Consider the following 23,316-nt stretch of genomic DNA (forward strand, 5'->3'; position numbering starts at 1 on the left):
GTGCAACAATGGCGAAGATATCCAATTTTTCCTTAAACCCAAAACTCGCATAAGAAGAAATTTTTCTACTCCTGACAATAAAACCATGCGAACAACCAAGCTCGGCATCAAACGCCTCATCCTTAACCTCACAGTGCTCTTCTCATTCATTATAGGTTTCTCGTTCCTATGGAAATCCATCAAAATCTACCGCGCTCCACTACCCTTCGACCGAATCGAGTCCTTCTCTTTACAATTGGAGTCCGATCCTTTACACTTCCCCTGCCGATTCCGAACTATATTCATCGGTGTCAAGACTTGGTTGGATCCTGGCGGCAAACATGGGAGTAAACGACGAGTGACTAAGAGAACTCCGGCACGGCAAAGAAGGGAGATTGAGTGAGAACGAAACCAAGCATCGATGCAATCAACATGAAAGGTGTGTGAGCAAAGAGGCAAGGTTTAAACGTAATCATCTTCTTCAAATTCAAAGAGGCAAACGGTGCAGTCGCAACGTGAAGATAAACAACGATAGGAGGTGTTGTTGAGTTCGCCAGCGTATAGGACAGCGTAAAAAGAGAAAGTAATGGTTTTGATGACGGAGTCATCGAGAACGTAAGAGGTTTCGTGATGGGGGTAAAGTTTTGATGGCGGTGGTGGTGACAGTGATGACGGTAGTAATGGTAGTAGTTGAAAATGAGAGTGGTGGTAGAATTTAAAATTGGAGGAGTGATAATATGCAGTAAAATTAGAAGTTAGAGTAAGGTTATATATATTAAATGATATTTAAAAAATTTATTTAATTTTTCAAAATTTAGATAATTTTTATCGGTAAAAATTCATCTTTTATTGGTATAATTTTAATTTTTGTCTTACATAAATAAAAATGTTAATATTTAAATCTTTTATGATTAAAAATAATTATTTGATATTTACTGTAAACACTCCATCTAAAAAACTTAAAATCAATATTTTGGATAATCACACATTTTGGCCCATATCAAAATAATTAAGGATAACAATTTCTTTTTGGTAGAACTAGTCCGTAAAAATTTATACGCCAGCGAAGATTATGGCCATATGGGAGTTTTTTTCTACCCGTAAAAATGGAGTACGGGACATTAATTTTTTTTTTTGGTGACTAGTACGGGACATTAATTAAACCTATTTAGATAGTGGGTAGGACTGGAAGTAAGTCAAGCCATGAGCCAGCTCGAGCTTGACTCATTAATAGTTCGATAAGCTGAACTTATGAGCTGGTGAGTCGAGCTTGAGCTTATATTTGAGCTCATAAATTAAATGAGTCGAGTTTGAGCTTGGATAAGCTTAGCTCATTAGCTCGTGAACTGACTCGATTATACATATAATATTAAAAGTATAAATTAAATGCATATAGGATATGCGTATTAATAATTTTACATATATATTAATATTTTAAATTGTTTAAAATTTTATAGCCATTTTTTATATATAATTTTGAGGGCAAAAAACCTAAATAAACCAGGCTGAGAAATTTTTTACCCAAATCAGCAAAAACCAAAATTTTTTCAGCAATCAACCAATGACCATAATAATGTAATTCGAATCAACATGATTCGAAACAAGATTGCAAGTAATTCGAAACAACTTGCTTCGAAATACATATAAAATGATATTTCATGTAATTCGAATCAAGATGATTCGAATTATGCATTGTTAAATCGAATATAGTCAATTCAAACTACTAGGGAGAACGACCTAAACATAATTCGAATTAGATCGATTCGAATTACTAAGAAACAAGAAGCAAAGGTTAATTCGAGTTTACTTGATTCAAATTATGTATATATAGTGCGAATTAGGTTGTTTCGAATTATTATGTTCCAGACCTGTATATATATGTGATGAACGTGAGTTGCTCTCATTATTGAGGGGTCATATGGCTGGTGAGGACAGTTTTATAGTGTTGGTTCACCATAGAGGATCGATTAAGAAGAAAACTCGTTCCGGTGTCAAGTTCACCGATAAGGATCCTCTCTGTATTATCGTGAGATTTACGACGAGCTATGATGACCTTGCTAGGTCTGTACTGCTGAAACTTGGCCTGGATGGTGTGAAAATGGTTAAGAAGTTTTTCTATCGCATTCCAATCACGGTGCTCCAAGATAGCATGAAGTATGATTGTTTCACGATTGGGAGTGATGAGGACTTGCAGGTCATGTTTCTTTGTCGCCGGCAGTTTCCCGAAATGAGGACACCGGAGCTGTTGGCAAAGCTGGTTGATGTGGTGTCAAGCTCGGGGGTTCGAACCGGAATACCAACACTTTAGCGATGGTTGCCGGTTCTAGCTCAAGACCTGCCGTTGCATCTTTCTCAGTCCCTGCGTACGAGCCACCCGCCCCGCATGTAGCCTCCCCTTCGTTTGCTGTTGATCTCAACGGCAGTGTTGGTGACGAGGTCGGAACAGCGAAACTTCTACCTACCTCTGTACAATGTGCTGCACCGGCTGGGGCTGTAGATGGATTGTTTGATGATCTAGAGGATGATGATGTCGAGCCAGATATGAATGCTGATGACAGTGGCGATGATATTAGAGCGAGTGAGCCTGCCGGTGCGGGTAGTGGTTCTAGCTCTGGCACACAGCAGTACCCTCCACATTTTTCATCTTTGGACCAGGATGCCATGAGGCAGGCGGGGATACCTGGGGAGCCTGTTGGATTTGGCGCTAGAGATGCAGAAGGGTCAGCTGGTATGACAGAGTTCCAGGTTGGTCAGCAATTTCAGGATAAGGAGGATGCCCTGTTAAGTGTGAAGACTTATAGCATCCGCCGAGGTGTATAGTACAAGGTAGTGGAGTCTGATTATCGCCGTTATGTTGGCAAGTGTTCTGAGTTTGGAAATGGGTGCACATGGTTGATTCGGCTGAGTCTCCGGCAGCGTAAGGGCATTTGGGAGGTCAAATGGTACAATAGACCGCATACTTGTCTGGCCAGCTCTATGTCCAGTGATCATAGGGGTTTGGATTATCATGTGATATCGGTATTCATTATGCCAATGGTTAGAGTTGATGCATCCGTCAGCATCAAGGTGCTCCTAAATGCGACTGCCTCACACTATGGGTTTAGGCCTACCTACAGGAGGGTCTGGATAGCGAAGCAGAAGGCTGTTGCCCTCATTTATGGTGACTGGGATGAGTCTTACAACGAACTCCCAAGGTGGGTGTTAGGAGTGCAGGTGACCATGCCTGGTTCTATTGCAGTTCTTCGGGCTAGCCCTGTTCGAGTTGGGGGACAACTGGACGAATCTCAGGCTTATTTTCCAGACTGTTCTGGATTTTTCCACTGTGTATCGAGGCATTTCGTCATTGCAAGCCGTTGGTGAGTATTGATGGGACCCATCTATATAGCAACTATGGGGGTACTTTACTTGTTGCGATTGCACAGGATGGGAACTCCAACATACTCCCTGATGCATTCGCACTAGTCAAGGATGAGAATGCTGAGTCGTGGTCATTCTTTCTCTCCCACCTCCGTCAGCACGTTACACCACAGCCGGGTCTGCTCGTTATTTCTGATAGGCATAACGGTATCAAGGCTGCGTACCAAGGTGTACTCTCCTGAAGCATCTGGTCGTGACCGGGGACACCGACAAAGTAATCTCCGAATGGCCCCTCTCCTAGTCCAGCGTCAACAGGTGCCGAAGGATCTCCCATACCAAACCCATACCACTCTCCACCAGCTCCGCCAGCATCGGGTATAACAACCCCCTGAGCAGCCCCTCCTGGAACGGCATCGTCACGAGGATCACCTCCAACGTGGTGGTCTACAGGCCCTCTCCGTCTGCCCCCACGACCTCGTCGTCGACCACGACCCCTACTTGCCTGGTCACCATCCTCCAAAGCCTGGTCCAGCCACCTCCACTCTCGGTCGCTACGTCGTGTCCCAACACGAGCTCTCCTGTCAACCCGACGCCTATCAGGTACGTCATCGACTCGGTCCATGTCGGGAACTCTACTGACACCCCTCTGTGTCGCCTCCACTGGAATAGGAATGTCTCTAAGATTCCCCAAGTACATCTCTGGTGACAAGAACCTCTTTCCGTGCTGACGCCACCACTCTAAGAAGTCATGTGAAGGACCCGGGTCGGCAACAACGTCAAACTGAAGCACGTGGTCCGCACGTGTCTCCCAGTGAAGATGCCAGTGCTGCAGATGGTGCGGGAACCAACGATCACCCCCTCTACCATCCTTCGACATCAAGAAGTCGATGTTCAGGGCGGGACGGGGACAAGCATGTACGCCTCCAAACTGAGGTAACACCCTATCAACCTGGTGCCACTCAACCACTGCAAAATATATCAGCGACGTCACAGAACGTCATAAAGCCGTATGACGAGGCTCCAACACCTCCGGATGGACAACCTGTACGACGTCGGGTGTGCTATATGGCATCTATATAAACTGAAAAAGGCATCACGAATACATTAAAAGAGAAATTTAGCTATAACTAAACTTACATTGACTGGGCAAAGATTTTTTGCATATTCACATCCCTAGGTTATAACATGTCGATCCTCAGCCGAGTCATCTGCACCCGAGGTCCCTTCTCGCTAACGCCAGGATTGTAACCTGACCACCTACAAAGGTCATTAAGATACGAAGTCAGTCATTAATGTGACAAACTAGTATAACATTACAGGCGAGAACTTAAATTCATAGAATAAGTAAACATAATATAATGACATAGTCGTACCTGGATACCAGGAGCCAGCTAAACGAATTGTAGTAAACTAGTAATAGTACAGTTAAAAAAAAAATTTCCAAAAAAAATAGTACAATTAGAAAAAATATAGTTTCTTAATTAATGAATATTTTGAGCTAGTATTCCGTTTTTTTTTTTCTTTTCCAAGTCCTTCTTTTTGTTTTTTTTAATCTGAAAATTCATGCCATACTAACAATAAAAACCAATGTATTGGACCTAAGACTTAAATTTCACTATCTAGTCTCTTTTACCAGCCCACACACTTAACGTTAATTAATGATACTTTCTCCAAACGGATAACGGGAACATTAATGCAGTTCACAGCCAATTCAAAAACAGTGTCCCAAGAGCTAACCGTCTCCATACACATGTCACACTAATATGTAAACACAGAGTGTAAGCATCACATGCTTATTTTCATGATTAGCACCATAGAACTTCCCTTATTAGAGAACCCAAATTCGCTCTCCTGCTCGGCCGCATCCCTCACCCTCAAAGCCTTAACCTCTTCATCACCGTCTCATCATCGCCGCGGTCTTCTCCCGTCGTCATTGCGCCTCCTGCTTCTCCACGCTGCCGAGCTCGTTGTCGCCGCCGACTGCTCCGTCTCCTGCAACAGCGTCGCCGCCGCCGTCCACCTCCTCCATTTCAAGTAATTAAAATTTAAGCCCTAATTATTGTTCTGTTTAAACCCTAATTAGATTGTTATTTTAATTTATTGCAATCTGATTTCATTTTAATTATTGTTCTGTTCAAACCCTAATTATTATCTTGATCGATTATCTGTGTATTTTAACGGTCCTGTATATTTTAATATTGTTATCTGTATATTCTAGTTTTCTATTGTGATTTTCTTGTGTTACTTACTTCATTTCTAGGGTTTGATTCGTGATATTTGTGGTGTGTTGCTAAGATGTGGTTGTCAAATACTCAAATTGTGTAGTCTATTTATTGGCAAAATCTGTCCACGAATGAAACAAATATGAGAGGAAAAAGAATTTATCTATATCTAAAATGAATTGATCTATATGATTCTGAATGTTATTTTCTTGCTAAATTGATCAAGATAATGGGGAGTGGGTTTGGGGATAGTCACCTAATCTTATGGGATGGAATAAAGTTTGGAAGATGGTGATAAGAAGAGTTGTGGTATTTTATCTGTAAGGGGTATTTGCTACTTAGAAATTCTATGATAATTCAGTATGTAACATAGAGAAGGGGAATCTGTTGACACTCTAGAACAGCAGAAGTATGTCTTTACACTGGAACATATGATGCACTTTGTTATGTTTATGATTTGTTCCCTTTATGTTGACCTAGACATTTTTGCTTTTCAAAAACAATAATAAAATATATTGATTCTGTGCATCTGTGTTTACCATGGAATTAAAGGTTTGGTGTTAATTTTTATGGAAACATCACATTACTTATATTTTCTTACTTTCTTTTGCTCTGGTACTGGACAAAAAATCTGTGTTGTATTACAAATCTTTCAATGAATATTTACAGAAATATAGTTTTAGTTTCTTTTGACCTAATTACCATGCATTCCTGAATTATTTGTTTACATTAGATTCATTGCAACGTTTGAAGCTTTTATTGATATCAGTTCTCAAGTTTTAATTTGTTAATATGAATGTATCTCTTATTGCAAGTTTGTTGTATGTTTTCAGAATTCTAAAGTAGTAATTGTTTTCAGGTTTCAAGGCATAAAATTCTGACATGGATCCAAAACCCAAGTGAGCTCGTTATCTTTTTTGGCTTTTGCTCATATGTTTAGTTGGGACCATCTCATACTCTTTTGTTTGAAGCAGAGACCCTTATTATTATGTGCCTGGAGTCATGAAGGTCGCCAGTGGACTATATGACAAAGATATCCAAATCCCTGACCCTTCTTATTATGTGCCCGAACTTATGAAGGGCCCCGCCAGTGGACTATATGACAAAGATATCCAAATCCCTGACCGGTACCATTTAAAATCTCCTCCTAGTTCACATACTCGTGAGCCAACTGTGTGAGTTCATCATAACAATCTATTTTGTTTAAATATATTAATATTAATTAATCAGTTTGTTCTTTTATACATCTTTTTCTGTAATTGTTTTGTGCTACAGAGCCGAGAATCAATTTGAATTGAAACTGACGCATCCTTACCATGTATTGGCAATGGATCATTATAACAAAAGCATAGATAATAAGGTTTTTAACCTATTGATTTTCTCAAAGTTTATTACTTTTATTCGAAATTTTGTTGTTGTTGATATTTGCTTTTTCAGGAAGAGGAGTATGAGATTTTAAGTTTGGTCAGTATGGGCAAGACCAGGATAATGTGCTTCGGTTACCTTGGTTTTCTTCATCACCTCTTCTGGAAGGCTGTGCCTAAAAATTCCCCTTCGACAGCCGAGCCTAGAATTTTCTATGCTCGAGTTCATGAGTTTGAGGAGATTCATATATCATTTTGTGGCTTTTATAGCGATTCTATTGATGACTCGGGTATTCTCATGTGAATGTATATATATAGAATTTTTTTTGTTTAAATTATTTAAATAACCTTTCACTTGATGTTTGTTAGAGAGCTGTGAGATTTGCGGTCTCAAGAATTATGATGAATTCTGGAAGAAAGCAAAAGAATTGCTGGATAAAGTAGAAGAGAAAGCAAAGGCAATTCATAACGATGGATATTTGTTTCGTCCAATTAATTTTAGCGCCATGTACCAATCTTCCCATGGAGACAAACAAATGTAAGCAACAACTACTATTTATTATTTGTCTTATTTTTTCTGTTTTTTTTTTAAGTTTATATTTATTTATTTATTTTATTCTCTTTGGAATTTTCCAACAATGGTACTACAATGTTACTAGGAAGCTCTTTCTAACCTTGTATAAAGCCAATTTATTATATATTAAACTACACTATTTAGTCCAAGATGTCGTGAAACTTGCATATATTGAAGAATAGATTGTCTATCAAACTTGCCTTCGGTTCATTGGCCATCGATTCATTGCTTGTCGGTATTTGGAACTCCAAACTTGATAGCAAGTTTTGCAATAAGACTCTTCTCCCACAACTTTAGGATAGCAGAAGCTAAACCTTGAAGTCTTCTGTTCCTTCCTTGATAGTTCATATTAAACACAAAATGATTTAATTGACTTTATGCACAAAGGGATAACCATGAAAGTTGTTCTGAATATACCAAGGATAAAATGGACTGGCAAAAGGTTTAGCAAGCTTCCCGAAGTATGTTAATCCTTAATCAGTCTCCCTGTCTTGCAATAATCCACTGTCACTAGAAGTTCTCCAAAGTAATTGTAAAATACTAAAATGTGCTGATGGCTGATGCTAGTTTCCTTTTTCATTATCTTATTACTTTTATATTATCAATGAGCAAATAATAAAGAAGAGCAGGAATAAGATACCACAATAAGAAATTCATGTGAATTTCCCAATCAGACAATAATAATAAGCTGCTTATAAAAGAAATCTTACTCCAAATTAAATTTCTGCAATGGAGAAATTTGAAAAGAATTTATATTGCCAATGAATCTAACTCCTTCTATAACTAGTTAACTTGAAGTTTAAGAATATTTCTACTTATTTAAGGTATTTATATATTATTTTATCTGAATCATTATCAAGAGGATTATTAAATATAGAAGAATAATATTTCTATCACTCTTTTCATGGACGGTCTGTCAGAAGGATTTCTTTGTACCATATGCTTACTAAAATAATCTTCTTTACTAAATCATTATTTTCATCCTCTATATTCATCAAACATTTGGCTGAAAGATTGTCTTGTTCGAGCTCCTTGTAAACCCAATCTGTACAAAATATTTCACTAGCACGAGAATCTTTATTATTATAATTCGTTTTGCCTCGGACTACTACAAGAATCAACTTCCCGCAATTATATACATCGGATTTGTGAGAAATTCGAGAAACTCCACTATACATTTGATTATTTACTTTTGGTGCAATATATCCTGGAGTTCTTCTTGCACACTGTAGAGATACGATGTTCTTTTTTTTTTGCATATTTTAGCTAGTCCAAAATAAGCAATTTTAGGAACAAATTTCTCGTTCAAAAGAATATTTTGAGGTTTAATATCAAAATGTAAAATTTTGGTGCTACATCCCCAATGTAAATATTCTAGCCCATGAGCAATATCAATTATAACTTGGTAGAGTATATTCCAATCCAATTTGCATACAGCATTAAACGATGCCCTTTCTTCAATAAATTTGTCTAAAGAACCATTTGGCATGAATTCATAAATCAATGTTCTTTTTTGGCTCATAACAAAATCCTAAAAATGGGACAATATTCACATGAAATGTTCTATTAATACTTGCAATCTCATTTATAAATTCTTCTCCATTAGCTTTACACTCTTTTAATATCTTTACTGCTACTTGACGATCATCACTTAAACTTCCTTTGTATACAATACCAAAGGCTCCTTTTCCTAGTTCCTCAGGAAATGAATTAGTCATCTTTTTTACCTGTGAATAACTATATCGTTTTTGCACTATAAACCTATAACTTTGTATCAAATCCTCAACATTGTGATCAACAATTGTTTTCTTGAACAGGATTTTCTGTAACCTCTTGCTTTTATAAATAACCGCAGCACATGTTACCAAAATTCCAACACTGGCTGCTGATAAGCCTGTACGTATATATGCAAGGAACAAAGTAGAGATCAATTACAAACAATAATTTGAATATAATCCTTTCAGAAAAATTCTTAAGAAACATGGACCAAAAAATCAATCACTCATCATGACTTTTTATATCGATGATCTGGTCAAACTTTAAAAATGATTCTACAAGTTAGATATTTAAATAATAAAGTAAAGGATCAACAGAAGTTTTTTAACTAATGAGTTACCATGATGAAATCCAATTTGAAAAGTGTTGCATGCATTTGATTTCTATACATTCTAGTACTCTATTATGCATATTAATTTATTATTATTTATATAACATTTGTCTAATTTTTTAAACAATTTAAAAATGCTGAAATCTCTATATATACATAAAAGAAGGGAAAAAAATCTCAAGCATGTCCCACTAATTAAATAAATCTATAGGTACATGCATGGACCAGTAAATAATGACATATATAGCATTCTATATTATAAACCACTCATTTATGACTAAACCACTTACATACAGATCCTTTCTACTTGTTTCACGTGTGAAAAAAACTATTAATTCTATAACTGAACTGATAATATAATCGTAAATAGCAATAACGATTGTACTTACCTTCAATCAAGGAAAGTGAGAATGGAGCTTTAGATGGAGCAACTGTGGTTGGCTGAGAAGCATTGACGAGCAGAACATTACCCTTAGTATTGAGAGTGACATCAGGTGAGAAATGGGGTATGTTCCCTGATAGATTGTTATTGGAGACATCAATTAAAGGATTACCATGTGTTCATAACACGCAGCGGAAGAAAAGAAAGTAATCCTTAAAGATCTATTTTGTGCGTAAACTTTATTCCTATAATATAATATAGTAGTAGATCAGATTTAAATACCTGAGTACGCTAGTAAAAATCCTTTTCTCCTTCGATGGTACGAAGGCGCTATGCGTATCCACACCGAGACCAACATTTGCTGTCAACCCCTTGTCCAATGGACATCTGATCTAAATTGAGAAACCTCTTTCAACTCTTTTGCACACCATAAAATTCTTCTCTAAGAATTAGGCTCACATACATTTATGTGAGTAGAGGTAAAGGAATAACAACCCTTGTTATTCTCTCTGTCTTTCTCATGTTTTCCTCTACTCTTGGCATACCTATATATAGTATGAGATTTGTTGTTGATTTTAAATTTGAATCTCAATTCAAATTTGAATCATATCTTACTATTTTAATTTGAATATTTCAAATTTATGAATCATATCATAACTCAATTTGAAACAGAATCAATTAGAATCTCATCCAACTTTATAATTCAAATTTAGAAATAGAATAACTAATTATTCTCAAATCTCATTTAATATTCTCAATTATCATACTGTTATTATATTTTTGGTGCTAGCAAAAAATATAATAATATTTCATTTGAATTAATATAATTATTTATTTGATCAAATCAAAATAATAACTAAATAATTCTATAGCAAATATTAGAACACTCGTTAGTGTGTGACCCCATAGGTTCAATACTAAGCGGGTAGTAAATTAGTCATACTAAATTTACTAATCAAGGTTGGCGTCTAGCAACACTCCTTAACGACCCGATAGTATGAAGTAATATATTTTTACTAAGAACCTCAGAAGAACAAAGTATAATTCCTTCCATCTTTCCAGCTCTTGGTTAACCCTTAGAGTATGGTTTAATTATCCTTATTGACTAATCATTAATTCTACAAGTATTTAAATCATACCCAATATCCATTCAACTAGCACCCTAGGGTATTAGGTGTCCGGAATCAAAGTATAATAAATACATTGTTAATTATTATGACAGTCGCAGGTCAAAGGAAACTCTATTACTATGTTCATCTTGAGAATATTCTATTGACAAATATCCGGTAATTATAACCATTAGGATTTCTTAAAGTGAGTCAGTTCAATGGTCATATCTCTATATGCACCATCTATATATATAATTTAATAAATGAGATCTATTAATCTTCATCCAATGAAGACCATTATATATATATTGGTCTTTCCGGATTATTAATGCCCTTTTTAATAATACTATGACCAAGAACAATTTAGATTAAATTATAAAAGATTTATTTCTCAATATTATGATCACTATCATAATAATAAATCTCTAAATTTAATTTAGGACGTTATTATATTAACATTTTAATATAATAACAATAACAAATTATTTGAAACATGATTGATTGGATTGTGGTCATACTCCTTATTCCCAACATCAATAACCTTAAGTTGAGGCAGACCTGTTAAGCTCTCTGGTATTCGACCGCTCAAATTATTTCCACTGAGATACAACTCCCTCAAATCAGTTAAGTTTGTAAATGCCATAGAAATGGTCCCTGTCAAATTCTGTTTGGTCAAATTCAGGGTTCTGATCTTGTTCTCTACGCACACAACAAAACTCCAGTTTTGACATGGATTGTTTCCTCGCCAAGATCTCGCCAACAAGAGAGGATACCCAAAATTCGCAGCAATTTGAAGCAAAGTGGTGACTTGCTTATCACAAGGCCCTGCATGGTCTAAACAGAACCCATTATTGCTGGTGTTGACATCAGTAAAAGAGGATTGAAACACTGGTAATGGACCCTGAAAATAGTTTCTCTCCAAATGGACTGAAATCATGGAGCGATTCATCAAGGAAGGTGGAACTAAACCAGTTAACAAGTTATCTTGAAGATCCAGATAACCCAAGTTGGTGCAATTGGAAAAATGAGGCAGGGGACCAGTGAGCTTGTTGTTAGAGAGGAAAAGAGAGTACAAGCTTGGGAAGGAAGTGCATATGTCTTCTGGTAAGGTGCCAATAAGATTTGTAGCGTCCAGTTGGAGGCCTTGGAGTTTGGAGGAAGACTGAACCAAATCAAGAGGGAAACTCCAGGGTGGGAGGTTGATGTTGTTACTTAGTATGAGGGTTTCCAAACTGGAAAGACCCTGAAAGCAACGATGAGGGATGGAGGTGAAGTTGTTGTTGTCGAGTTGAACATTTGTGAGCGTGGAAAGGCCGGCGAGAGAGGGAAGAGGCCCCGAGAGAGAGTTGTTGTCTAGAAGAAGATGGTTGAGTTGGGTGAGGGTGTTGTTGAGATCCGAAGGGATTGTGCCGATGAGGGACATTGAAGAGAGTTTCAATATTATTCTGGGAGCCATTCGATTTAATTTGAGGTTTGAGCCACCAATAATGTAGCATGCAGCAACATAACATATATTTTAACAAACAACCCATCTTCAAATCTATGGTAATATCAAGGGTCGATCCTTTCTGGTGAAAAAAAATTGGATGGTATTTAATGTTTAATCTAATTATTTATTGTATTTTTTCTCTTATTTATTTTTGATACCACTTATAGAATCAAATGTGAGAGATCACATTGTATTCTGCCAAGTGTTAAAAAAAGTAGAGAGGATCCATTTTTAATATTAAGTTGGCTACTCGTTGACTAGCCAATAAACAAAGAACACGTGTAGCATAGGTTGGGATAATTAAGTTTCAGCCTAATTAAATTTCCTACTTAACACTTAATTACTACTCTTCAAAAGTGGCCATTGATCATTCAAGTTACACCAAAAGTAGTGTGGATTATTGCTTTATTTTCTTGTAGGGCATACATTGACCCATGCATGCATGCATGCCCCCACCTGATCAGGATTCAACCACTTTTTTTTTTACGGTATGTTTGTTAGAGACTTTGAATTACCTTATTAGATGTTAGAACTATTTTTTTTAAATAATAAAGTTATGTATTCCGATCCATATATATTTTACAAATGAATACTATAAATATTTGTTAAAAAAAGCAAATATACTAAAAAAAATAAATTCTTTAACGTATTCAACGTATAAAAAACTTGGAAAGCTAAGTTATTCTAATCTCTTCTATTCAAAAAATAATTTGTTTTCAGCAAAAAGTTTCGTTATTTTATTTTTTTAATAGTTATTTTTAGGATATTCATTAATGAAAGTGTTGTATGTCATGACTTTGTGTCTACCGTCTTCTCCTGTTGATTAAAGTTCCAACAAGAGATAATAAGCAACTTAGAAAGTTCATTGGATTCCTTCAATAATTCAGTTATTAATATCACATCACTACTATATCAATGTTATTGTTTCTTGGTGGGTGTGTTACTTTTAAAAAGAAAATCTTGATTAATATGGAATATATCTCACTAATCACTATCTCAGTCCCACTATTTGCATTATGTGAACTGAGCGAAATAAGACATGCACTTGTCCAAAGTTATTTTTAAAAAATATATTCAAAGTGTTAGTGGAATACACGGTTTTCTAAAGTGTTTAAAGTATATATAAAATTAAAGTTGGAAGGAGATGTAAAAGTAAGAGTATTCAAGTCATAAAGAAGATAAAGGAAGACATGATGGCAAGAATGCTACTACCAAATGAAATAAAAGGCAACAGCAACTTATTAGCAGGTAGGGAATTAAATTAATTACTGATGTTAATTTAAACTTTTTTGTGGGTACCCATTTCAAAAAATTGCACAAAAAATTCTACTTTAAATGGGTAAAGAAAAAAGAATACGATATAAACTGAAATTGAATGACTTGAATTTGAAATTATAGAAAACAGAATAAATAACTTCAAATTAAAGAAAGCAATGAATTTCTCAAACACAGTTGAAGGACTTCAAATTTAAAAAGACAATGCAAAAATTAACACGTTATAAAAAATAAATTACATGTTCTTTTAGAAAAAATTAAATAAAATTTACCCTTATATATTATTTATTAAGTACTTGATAGTGGAAAAATTCAAATATTGGTGTGAATTAGCTAGAGAATTAGCTAGAAATCTCTGCGATTGGATTATTAATAACTTCTATCGTATGTATAAAATATTTTTAAATAATTTAAATATATATAATATTATGTTTATATTTTACCAACTTGACTATTTTCCTGGGGCAAATCGATCAAATGTACTACAACTAATAATGTATCATTTACTATATCTTCATAAGAGGTAGTCAGATATGCTTTTTTTTTTTAATCTAAATTTTGTATAATATTTCTCATCTTAATACAACAACCCTTCTGATCTTTCTTGTTTGCTTGATAATAGCAAACTTTAATCAATGAACTTTGATTTAATAGGACAGAGGCATGCAGATTTTTTTAATTAATAGCTTGTTCAATAGGATAGGATTTCATCGTATGTGTGATATTTAGACACTTCAGAAGCAACAACTAATAATGCTTTATCTCATGATGCATGGATCTAGTTTTAGTCACTCGCTCAGAATCACCTTAATATAAATCATCAACATATATATTCCAGGTCTATATATATGAGAATAACATTAAACATGTTTAGCTGCACTCAAATACAAAAAGTACAAGATATTTTACAATCATATTAACATGAGACATTTTTGTTGATCTCATGTATTGAACTACTCTCCTCTGTAGTTGTTAAAATTGTCTCATGCTTGCTACTAGAAGATGTATCTAAAATTTCTAACTGAGACCTTTCAGGAGAATACAACACAGGCTTTGGAGGAAATGGCACGGACTCAAGTTCTCCATGCAGCATTTCCACAACTTTACTCATTGATGGCCTATGTGCTGGATTTGGTTGAATACACCACAAACTTACTAATATAATCTTCTTTATCATATCATTATCTTCGTCTGAAATATCGGAGTGATTACCAAGAATATTATTACCTTGATCAAGATCTTCATATATCCAATCAGGAAAATACATTTCACTGCGATGTGATTCTTTATTGTTGAAGTTTTTTCTTTTTCCGAACATCTCAAGAATCAACATACCATAACTATATACATCAGATTTATCAGAAATTCTACCATATGCTCGACTAAAGATTTCTGGTGCAATGTAACCTGGAGTTCCTCTTGTGCCTAAAATAGATACATTACTCTCTTTCTTTTGACATATTCGAGCTAATCCGAAATCTGAGATTTTTGGACAAAAATGTTCATCTAGAAGAATGTTTTCAGGTTTTATATCAAGATGCAAAATTTTTGTTGTGCATCCTTGATGCAAGTATTCTAACCCTTGAGCAATACCAATTGCAATGTTGTACAAAACACTCCAATCCAAACTACAAAAAGCTTCGACAGATTTTGCTTTGTAGATGTATTTATCCAGATAACCATTAGGCATGAATTCATAAATGAGTGCTCTTTTGCCTTGATCATAACAAAATCCTAAAAGTGAGACAATATTCACATGAGATGTTCTACTAATACTAGCAACTTCATTTATGAATTCTTCCCCGCTTCCTTTAGATTCACTTAATATCTTTACCGCAACTTGACGACCATCCGTTAAACTTGCTTTGTATACAGTGCCATATCCACCTTGTCCTAGTTTATCACGAAATGAGTTTGTCATTCTTTTCACTTCGAAATAACTAGATCGCTTTGGTGCCAAAAATTCATAACCTTTTATAAAATCCTCGATGTTGTGGTCATTGTATGTTGTCTTGAAGATAACTCGATGGATTAAATGAAGGCACCTCTTGCGGTTATAAATAACCAAAACAAGTATTATAATAACTCCAGCACTAGTTATCGACATAACTGTACATATGCGAAAAATGGCGAACAATTACATACACTAACTTGGATCTTTAAAAGAATAGTCACAATAAGTATGAATAACATGACAGAAGGAAATTTATTATTATTATTATTATTATTATTATTATTAAGTAGAAGGAAGTAGTATAGACATAAAATAAACGACAATTCTTATTTTAACTCTTTTTTTTTTTTGGATAAATCTGAAAAATACTACCAATTAGCCAATATCAATTCATATAAATCTTGGATTTATTATTTTGAATTTTGAAATATTCAAGTACTTTTTATTTTTATTATCTCGGTAACCAACGAGACCATATTTCTTTATTGAAAAATTGAAGATTGACAGAATACTAACATGAAATTTGTGACCAAAATAACGCAATATCAAGTTATATAGAGACATGACAACAGAAACAAAGTTAAAAACCATTGAAAATCAATAAAGCTAATGCTACTAAAATAGAAAAACGCAACTAGTAATTGTTAAATAAGGTTTTATTTGCAAATTTGTAAAAGATAATTTGTAGTATTGTTTTTTTATTAAATTAAATAACTAAAAATAATAATTTGAAACTAAAACTTTTCACTATCTAAAAGATTCTTATATGCTACATGCAAAGGTATGTAGGTGGAAGTACCTGTAATCAAAGGAGTTGAGATTCTATTGTAGGAAGCATTAGGAAAATCATTGTCTGTGACAATAAAGTTGACCTTTGCTGAGAATTTGGGAATATTTCCTGCAAGGTGGTTGTTAGAGACATTCACAACTTCAAGTTCAGGCAATGTTGTCAATCCTTCAGGTATTTCACCTGTCAAATTATTCCCATCCAAATACAATTTCCACAAATCAGTTAAATTGGCGAATGCAGGTGAGATTGTGCCCGTCAGTTTCAGATTTGATAAATTGACCATTCTGATCTTATTTTTGTCATCACATGTAATGAAACTCCAGTTTTTACAGGCATTATTTCCTCTCCATGTACGTGCCAACATAATTGGATACTTGAATTCCGCAGCAATTTGAAGCAAAATGGTCACTTTGTGATCACAAGGTCCTGGATGTTTGTGACAGAAGCCATTTGTGGTGTTAACACCAAGATTCTCCATACTATCAAAATCACCGAAGGTAAGATTTGGTAGAGGACCTTGCAAAAAGTTATAGCCCAAATAAAGATATTCCAAGTTTGGAAGAGCGATGAGAGAATCTGGGACCACACCTGTTAATTGATTGTGGTCAAGTTGTAAATCTTGTAAGGAGGTGCAATGAGACATGTCAGGAATAGGTCCTGTAAACGAGTTTCCCTGGAGCCATGCTTGAGATAAGTCGAGCATGTTTGAGAGGACATCAATTGTACCTGACATGCCGTGATCCTTCTGGTTGTTGAGATGCAAGGTGGCAATCTTGGACCTTCCAAAAGACTCAGGCAAGACACCAGTGAGGCTGTTGTTGGAGAGAAGAAGAGTCTCTAAACTTGTCAAGGAGTCAAATATTTCTGGTAGAGGGCCCATGACATTTGTAGCAGCAAGTTTGAGCTCTTTCAGTTGTGTGGACTGAGTCAAGTCGGGGAAGGTCCATGGTGTGAGGTTGGTGTTGTTTTCCAACCACAGCCACGTCAAAGAGGGTAGACCCTGGAAGCAACCTTGGGGGATGGAGGTAAGGTTGTTGTTGGAGAGAGTAACGCTTTTCAAGTTGGGGAAAAAACGAGACAAGTTTGGTAGGGATCCCATGAGATTTGTAGCCTCGAGTTGGAGGTAAGAGAGTTGCAATGAGGAATGAGTCAAATCGAGGGGGAAGGTCCATGGTGGGAGGTTGGTGTTGTTGGCCAAAGAGAGGCCACCCAAACTGGTTAGGTTGTGGAAGCAACCCTCAGGGATGGAGGAGAGGTTGTTGTTAGAGAGATCAAGAGATAGCAGAGTTGGGAAGGAATGGGATATATTTGGTGGTATGGAGCCTTTGAGATTTGTAGAGGACAGGTCGAGTTGATAGAGTTGGGAGGAGTGAGGAGTCAAATCGATAGGAAAGTTCCATGGTGCGAGGTTGGTATTGCTACTCAAGCTCAAAATCTGCAAAGTAGTAAGACCATGGAAGCAACCATGAGGGATGGTGGTGAAGTTGTTGTTGTCGAGGTACACTTGTTGGAGGAAGGAGAGGTTGGCGAGAGAGGGAACAGGCCCACTCAGATTATTGTTGAAGAGATAGAGGTTTACGAGTTGGGAGAGGGAGTCGTTGAGGCCTTCAGGAACTGTTCCCGTCAGCGACATTGAACTGAGATGGATCTCTTCAATCCTTCCACTTTGATCGTTGCAATTCACGCCAATCCACTGGCACATGTGAGTGGTGTTGGACCAGCCAGGGGGTTTGAGTGCATTGAGAAGCTTCAACATGTATGCAGCTTCATCATCGTTGGACTCCACACAACCCATGATGCACACCACAACCATACACAAATTACTAATAATCCCATTTTTCCATCTTGATTTCAAGTATGCCATATATGATGACCAAATAAACAACTTATTGCTTGTTCACTAATACGTCGATGCTCAATCACACACATGTATAAAAGAAACCTATGATGAACAACTCAGTCCAAACTTTAACTAATAAAAATGCTTTTTGCAAAAGACAAAAAGTATTCATTTATAATTTATTAACAAGTATAGAAAATTAATTTTTAATTAGTTAATATTAATTTTTTTATTATCAATAACATTCTAAATCTCATTCATTTGGATTCCGCTAGGAAGACAATTGACTATTTGTACGTACAATGGCTGTTGAAATATAAAATGAACATCCTCTATACTATTTAGAATAACCATCCGAGTACAAGGGATAATAAACATCTTCTCGATGAATTAGTTTAATTTTTGGGTTCACACCAAAGGTCGAACTCTTGACCTTTCGGATCTAGCGCTTTAATACCATGTCATGATACCACTCATCCCAAAAGTTTCAGCTAATGGAAAAATGTAACACTAATAATTATATCTCTAATACTCCATAAACCTCCATTGTACACATTATATAAATATTTCATTGGCTCCTCTTACTTTCCCTTAAAATATATCTAACTAAAAACTAGTTTTATCATAAATAGCATTTTTCCTTTGCTAATAAGCTTGGCAACAAATTTTCTCATCACTACGTAATTCTTTATTCTTCTTTAAACAGGTTATAAAAACACTTTATGTGGTTTAAAATAATCACAACTAAGTTTTTTGTTTATAATATTATTCTTTTTTTAACAATATTATTCAAACATTATATCCAAAATAATAATATTTTTTTACTTTAAATGTATTTAAGTAATAATAATAATGAATATATCTTAACACAATTTTGTTTTTGGGGTCGAAGCGGAAGCATTTTCGAATGAGGCCACATTGTTTGCTGTTCACCTTTATTTGTTTTTCTTTCTTTTTTTTTTTTCCATGTACTAAAGTCATCTAAAAAGTATGCATTATCTTTTTTTCCTTTTTCTTTACCGAAAAATTGTTTCTTCCTTTTTGGTCGTGAAAGAGTGCATTATTGTTGTTGTGGACGTCTATGGCCGCGGATAAAAGAGAAATAAATGTGCAGCACAAAAGGGTAATTTAGTTTCTATTGGTGCACAAAGATTTCCCTTATCTATTTATTTTACTTTTGATTTAGTTATTAGTTATGGTGTTTAAAAGGTTGTATTTAATTTATCAAAAAATTTAAAAATTAATATTTAATTTAAAAAATATAAAAATAAATTATTTTTAAATATTTCAAAGGATTAACCACCAAAAATTTCTTCAAATTATTCAAACCGGCAAAAATACACTCGAATTTTATTATCGATAAAAATACCTTTGAATAATTTTAAAAACAACAAAATATATATTATCAAAAAATGCCTTAGAAATTGAATTTTGAGGTGATTTTTTTCTAAATATATATTTTTTGTGATTTTTTAAAAGTATTATTAGTTGTTAACAAAAAAATTACAAAAAAATTTATACTCAACGAAAAATCACCAAATTTTAAGGATAATAATATCTTTTTTTTAATTATGCTTGCAAAAAAATTACATCAAAATTCAATCTCTAATGTATTTAAAATACATTAGAGATTGAATTTTGATGTACTTTTTTTGCAAACATGATTATAAAAATAAGATATTATTATTCTTAAAATTTAATGATTTTTTGTTATGTATATATTGTGTTGTGATTTTTTAAAAGTATTATTAGTTGTTAACAAAAAAATTATAAAAAAATATATACTTAACAAAAAATTACCAATTTTCATTTTTGTCCGCGTTTAAATAATTTATGGACGTTTTTTGTGGTTAACCCTATTTAAAATTTATTATAAAAGATAAATTAGATAAAATTCAAACACCATGTAATAAACATTATAAAATTTACCTTAATTATTTGAGAAAAATTCAAGGACTAATAAAATTTATTATTTTTAGTCAGTATTTTTAACAATTAAATTACATTTTTTAGTCTAATAATCTAATAATATATTTTTAATCAATACTTTTAAATAATAAATTTTCACCCTCTAACATTTATCTAATTATGCGGGGAAGTGATTAATTGCCTGTGTGTGAGATTGTAATAAGTGACACAATTACAATAACAATATTAGATAGATATTAGGTGAAAGAGAAAATAGATCAATTCTTTTCTTTTACTTTTGTACACTTCTATCTCATCTATGCTTTTCTTTCTTTTTTCCATATTTCTTTTTTACTTTTTATAAAAATCCTGTCTAACTTTCAATTTTTTTAAATTCCATAACATACTCCACAATTTATATATAAAATATGCGTATAATGTAATTATTTAAGCCTAATATTATGTTTTTAAGTTAACCTAAAGTGCAGGTAAATGATCTTCTTTAAAATGAATCAATTCATTGGCGTAGTCATTATCACCAATGCTCCTCTTTAGTCATTCGTCAAAAAGAAAGAGAAAAACATGACATGATTCATGATTGTCTATGAAACACGAGGCACGGAAAATTGAGTACTTAGACTAGGAAATTACTTCTATTTCCCCCTTGTCATAATCTAATTGTGTTTATACACAAGCTTGTTAACTACAAATTAAATGGGCTCGTACTGGATTGTTTGTATTAGTATAGTTTAATGATTGAAGTGAACACAAATCAAACGTAACGTGCGTACTACTAATGGACTAAGCTTTATACAAGTCCTTTACTTTTCCTTTTATTAGTCCGCTTAAGCAAACGTCGGGATTCGAATCCTGTCTTGTGCAACTGCTAATGGCAAATCCTTAAATGGAGCTTAGTATCGTAACGGATTAGTCTTTGGCCTGCCGGGCTGAGGGATGCCGTGGGAAACCAAAAATTCATGACCCACTTTGGAAGTAGATCAGCATCAACGGGACCGAGCTCCTAAGCCATCCAATAATCTATCAGTCTCCCTGTCATGCAATAATCCACTGCAATTCACTTCTTGAAAAATCATTACGGTTACTGTTAGAATATATTATGATCAATTAGTTTTCATTTAGAATGATTTATGATGAGTTTGGAAAACTCCTATTTAATTTTGATGATGAACAAACATTATTGAAATAATCAAATACAAAATTATTAATTTAATCCTAATTCATATATGCTTAATTAATAATTTTGTTGTGCAGATTTCATGATGAGCCGAGAAATGAGTTTCTGACTTAAACCCAATAATTAGCCCTGTTGCATGTTTTATACTATGAGGCTGAAATTTTATATTAATGGGCCAGAATAAATATTATTGTTGCAAGCTCAAACAGATGCTTTCTTGTGTGTTCTATGCTTGATCCAAAATTTATCAGGAAAGCAAATGTTATTCTTGGGCCTGATTATTATTATCATTGCAACCAAACCCAATTCTACTTGAAAGGAGAGTTCCTCATGCTTGACCGAATCCATGAAGCAAAGAAATAAAGCTTCATACTCTCCAACGGATTCCATTGCTTGCTAAGAATGGATTTCAAATTAAATAAGCTAGCATTGGAAACATGAGAAAGAACTTGACTTTGATTTGATGGGAATCATTATGACCAATGCAACACTCCACTCAAAGCATGGAAAGTAAAAGCTAGCCATCAATATGCTATATGTCATTTAATTGCTTTTACTTTAACTTCACATTCTCTCTCATCTCTTTCTTCTTCTCTCTTTGGTCTTTGTCCAGTAAACCATGGACGCCGTGCTCTTCAACAAAGAAAAAGAAAGAGTTGCATGCATCAAGACCATTAAGCTAATGATGGCAAGAAAACACACAAAAATAAAAGTGAGCTGTGGCTAAGATATTCACCAAATGTGGATAGATTTGGTGAGATTATCTTGAGACTTTTATGCTCAGAAAAGAAAGATGAAGATTCGGCCAGCTAGAGGAGATTCTTGAAGCATGGCTTGTCTTTGATTCTGCTCAACCACCACAGGGAGTAGCTAGAGTGGCGAAGTGATGGTTGAAGGCAGAGATTGAAGCAGATGAAGTCATCATCATCATGAGGCATCAAGGGCCAGAAATCCATCTTGGAGAGGAAGCCAAGGATGGAGAGCCCGGATTGATGAAGGGTGATGATCAAGAAAGGACTAGAGGTAATTGCATGTTGGTTAATACATGGTTATCTCTTCTCTCTCTGTGTGGCCGAACCGGTTCTGTGTTTGTTGAAGGAGGAAGATGTTGGTTCGGTTTTGGCTTCAAGTGTGGAGGCTTTCCTCTTCTTTAAAAAGGGGGAACAACCACTGTTTTGAAGTAAGGAGAAAATTTGAGAGTGCAAGGCACAGAGTTCTCAGAGCTACCTGAGCTAACAGATTTCTCTTCTCCTTCAAAGTATTCTGTTTTGTAGTTTTTCTGTTTAATTTTGTCATGTCTTGAGTCTCATGGAAAAAGGCAAACAGTGAGGTTTGTATGAAAAAGCCATAGAGCGAAAAAAGGCAGAGAGTGCAAAATTAAAAGAAAAAGTCATAGATGTCTTAGAGGTCCTTTGTTCATCTATGTTGTGTATCATGATTTTGTGGGAATCCCCTTGTAAGTTGGGTTAGCACTTTACAAGTTGTAATCAGGTTGATTATAGTGAAATTCCATCATGTTTGTGATGGAGACTGGATGTAGGCTGCACTGCACTTAGCAGCCGAACCAGGATATATCTGGGTGCAATCTCTTTCTCTTTCTACTCCATTTCTGTTTTCTACCACACACGAGCAAAAGCCAGAATTATCTCGTGCCAAGTGACGAGACAAAACAAAAAGTCTCGTGGCAAGGGACGAGACAAAACAAAGTTGCTCGTGTCAAGTGACGAGCAAAAACAGAAAAGTCTTCTCTGAAGTTCAGCAAGTGCTAGCA

The 23,316-nt window shown here is 34.8% G+C and overlaps 3 protein-coding genes across 6 annotated transcripts in view; 1 reads left to right on the forward strand and 2 right to left on the reverse strand.

Moving 5' to 3' along the window:
• Window positions 1–12,523, reverse strand: part of LOC107486796 (PR5-like receptor kinase) — a 35,617-nt gene extending 23,094 nt beyond the window's left edge. Inside the window, exon 1 of the mRNA XM_052260227.1 lies at window positions 12,363–12,523. Within this exon, the coding sequence (XP_052116187.1) occupies window positions 12,363–12,517 (155 nt within the window). The 5' untranslated portion in view covers window positions 12,518–12,523. The remainder of the gene's footprint in view (window positions 1–12,362) is intronic.
• Window positions 1–23,316, reverse strand: part of LOC107486804 (receptor-like kinase TMK4) — a 134,297-nt gene that overhangs the window by 64,314 nt on the left and 46,667 nt on the right. The window contains exons 2-3 of one of the 4 annotated variants that reach the window (XM_052260222.1): window positions 16,612–17,824; window positions 14,738–15,967 (exon numbers count right to left, since the gene is read on the reverse strand). In XM_052260222.1, coding sequence (XP_052116182.1) covers window positions 14,775–15,967; window positions 16,612–17,824 — 2,406 coding nt within the window. In that variant the 3' untranslated portion in view covers window positions 14,738–14,774. Of the gene's footprint in view, window positions 1–14,737; window positions 15,968–16,611; window positions 18,483–23,316 lie in introns of those variants that run through there. The other 3 variants (XM_016107365.3, XM_052260224.1, XM_052260221.1) reach the window with 3 other exon arrangements.
• LOC107486914 (uncharacterized) lies at window positions 5,075–7,997 on the forward strand. The gene is made up of 6 exons (XM_016107486.3): window positions 5,075–5,370; window positions 6,418–6,457; window positions 6,533–6,733; window positions 6,834–6,918; window positions 6,996–7,212; window positions 7,292–7,997. The coding sequence occupies exons 2-6, from the start codon at window positions 6,441–6,443 to the stop codon at window positions 7,462–7,464; spliced, it is 693 nt and encodes a 230-aa protein (XP_015962972.1). The 5' UTR covers window positions 5,075–5,370; window positions 6,418–6,440; the 3' UTR covers window positions 7,465–7,997.

Source organism: Arachis duranensis, chromosome 4, assembly GCF_000817695.3.
Source record: "Arachis duranensis cultivar V14167 chromosome 4, aradu.V14167.gnm2.J7QH, whole genome shotgun sequence".
Classification (NCBI taxonomy): domain Eukaryota; kingdom Viridiplantae; phylum Streptophyta; class Magnoliopsida; order Fabales; family Fabaceae; genus Arachis; species Arachis duranensis.

Bases quoted from the DNA above. Each gene is read 5' to 3' on its own strand.
- LOC107486914 (XM_016107486.3), top strand. The intron at 6,734-6,833 runs GTGAGTTCATCA...TTTGTGCTACAG, and splicing joins CATACTCGTGAGCCAACTGT to AGCCGAGAATCAATTTGAAT. The intron at 6,919-6,995 runs GTTTTTAACCTA...TTGCTTTTTCAG, and splicing joins ACAAAAGCATAGATAATAAG to GAAGAGGAGTATGAGATTTT.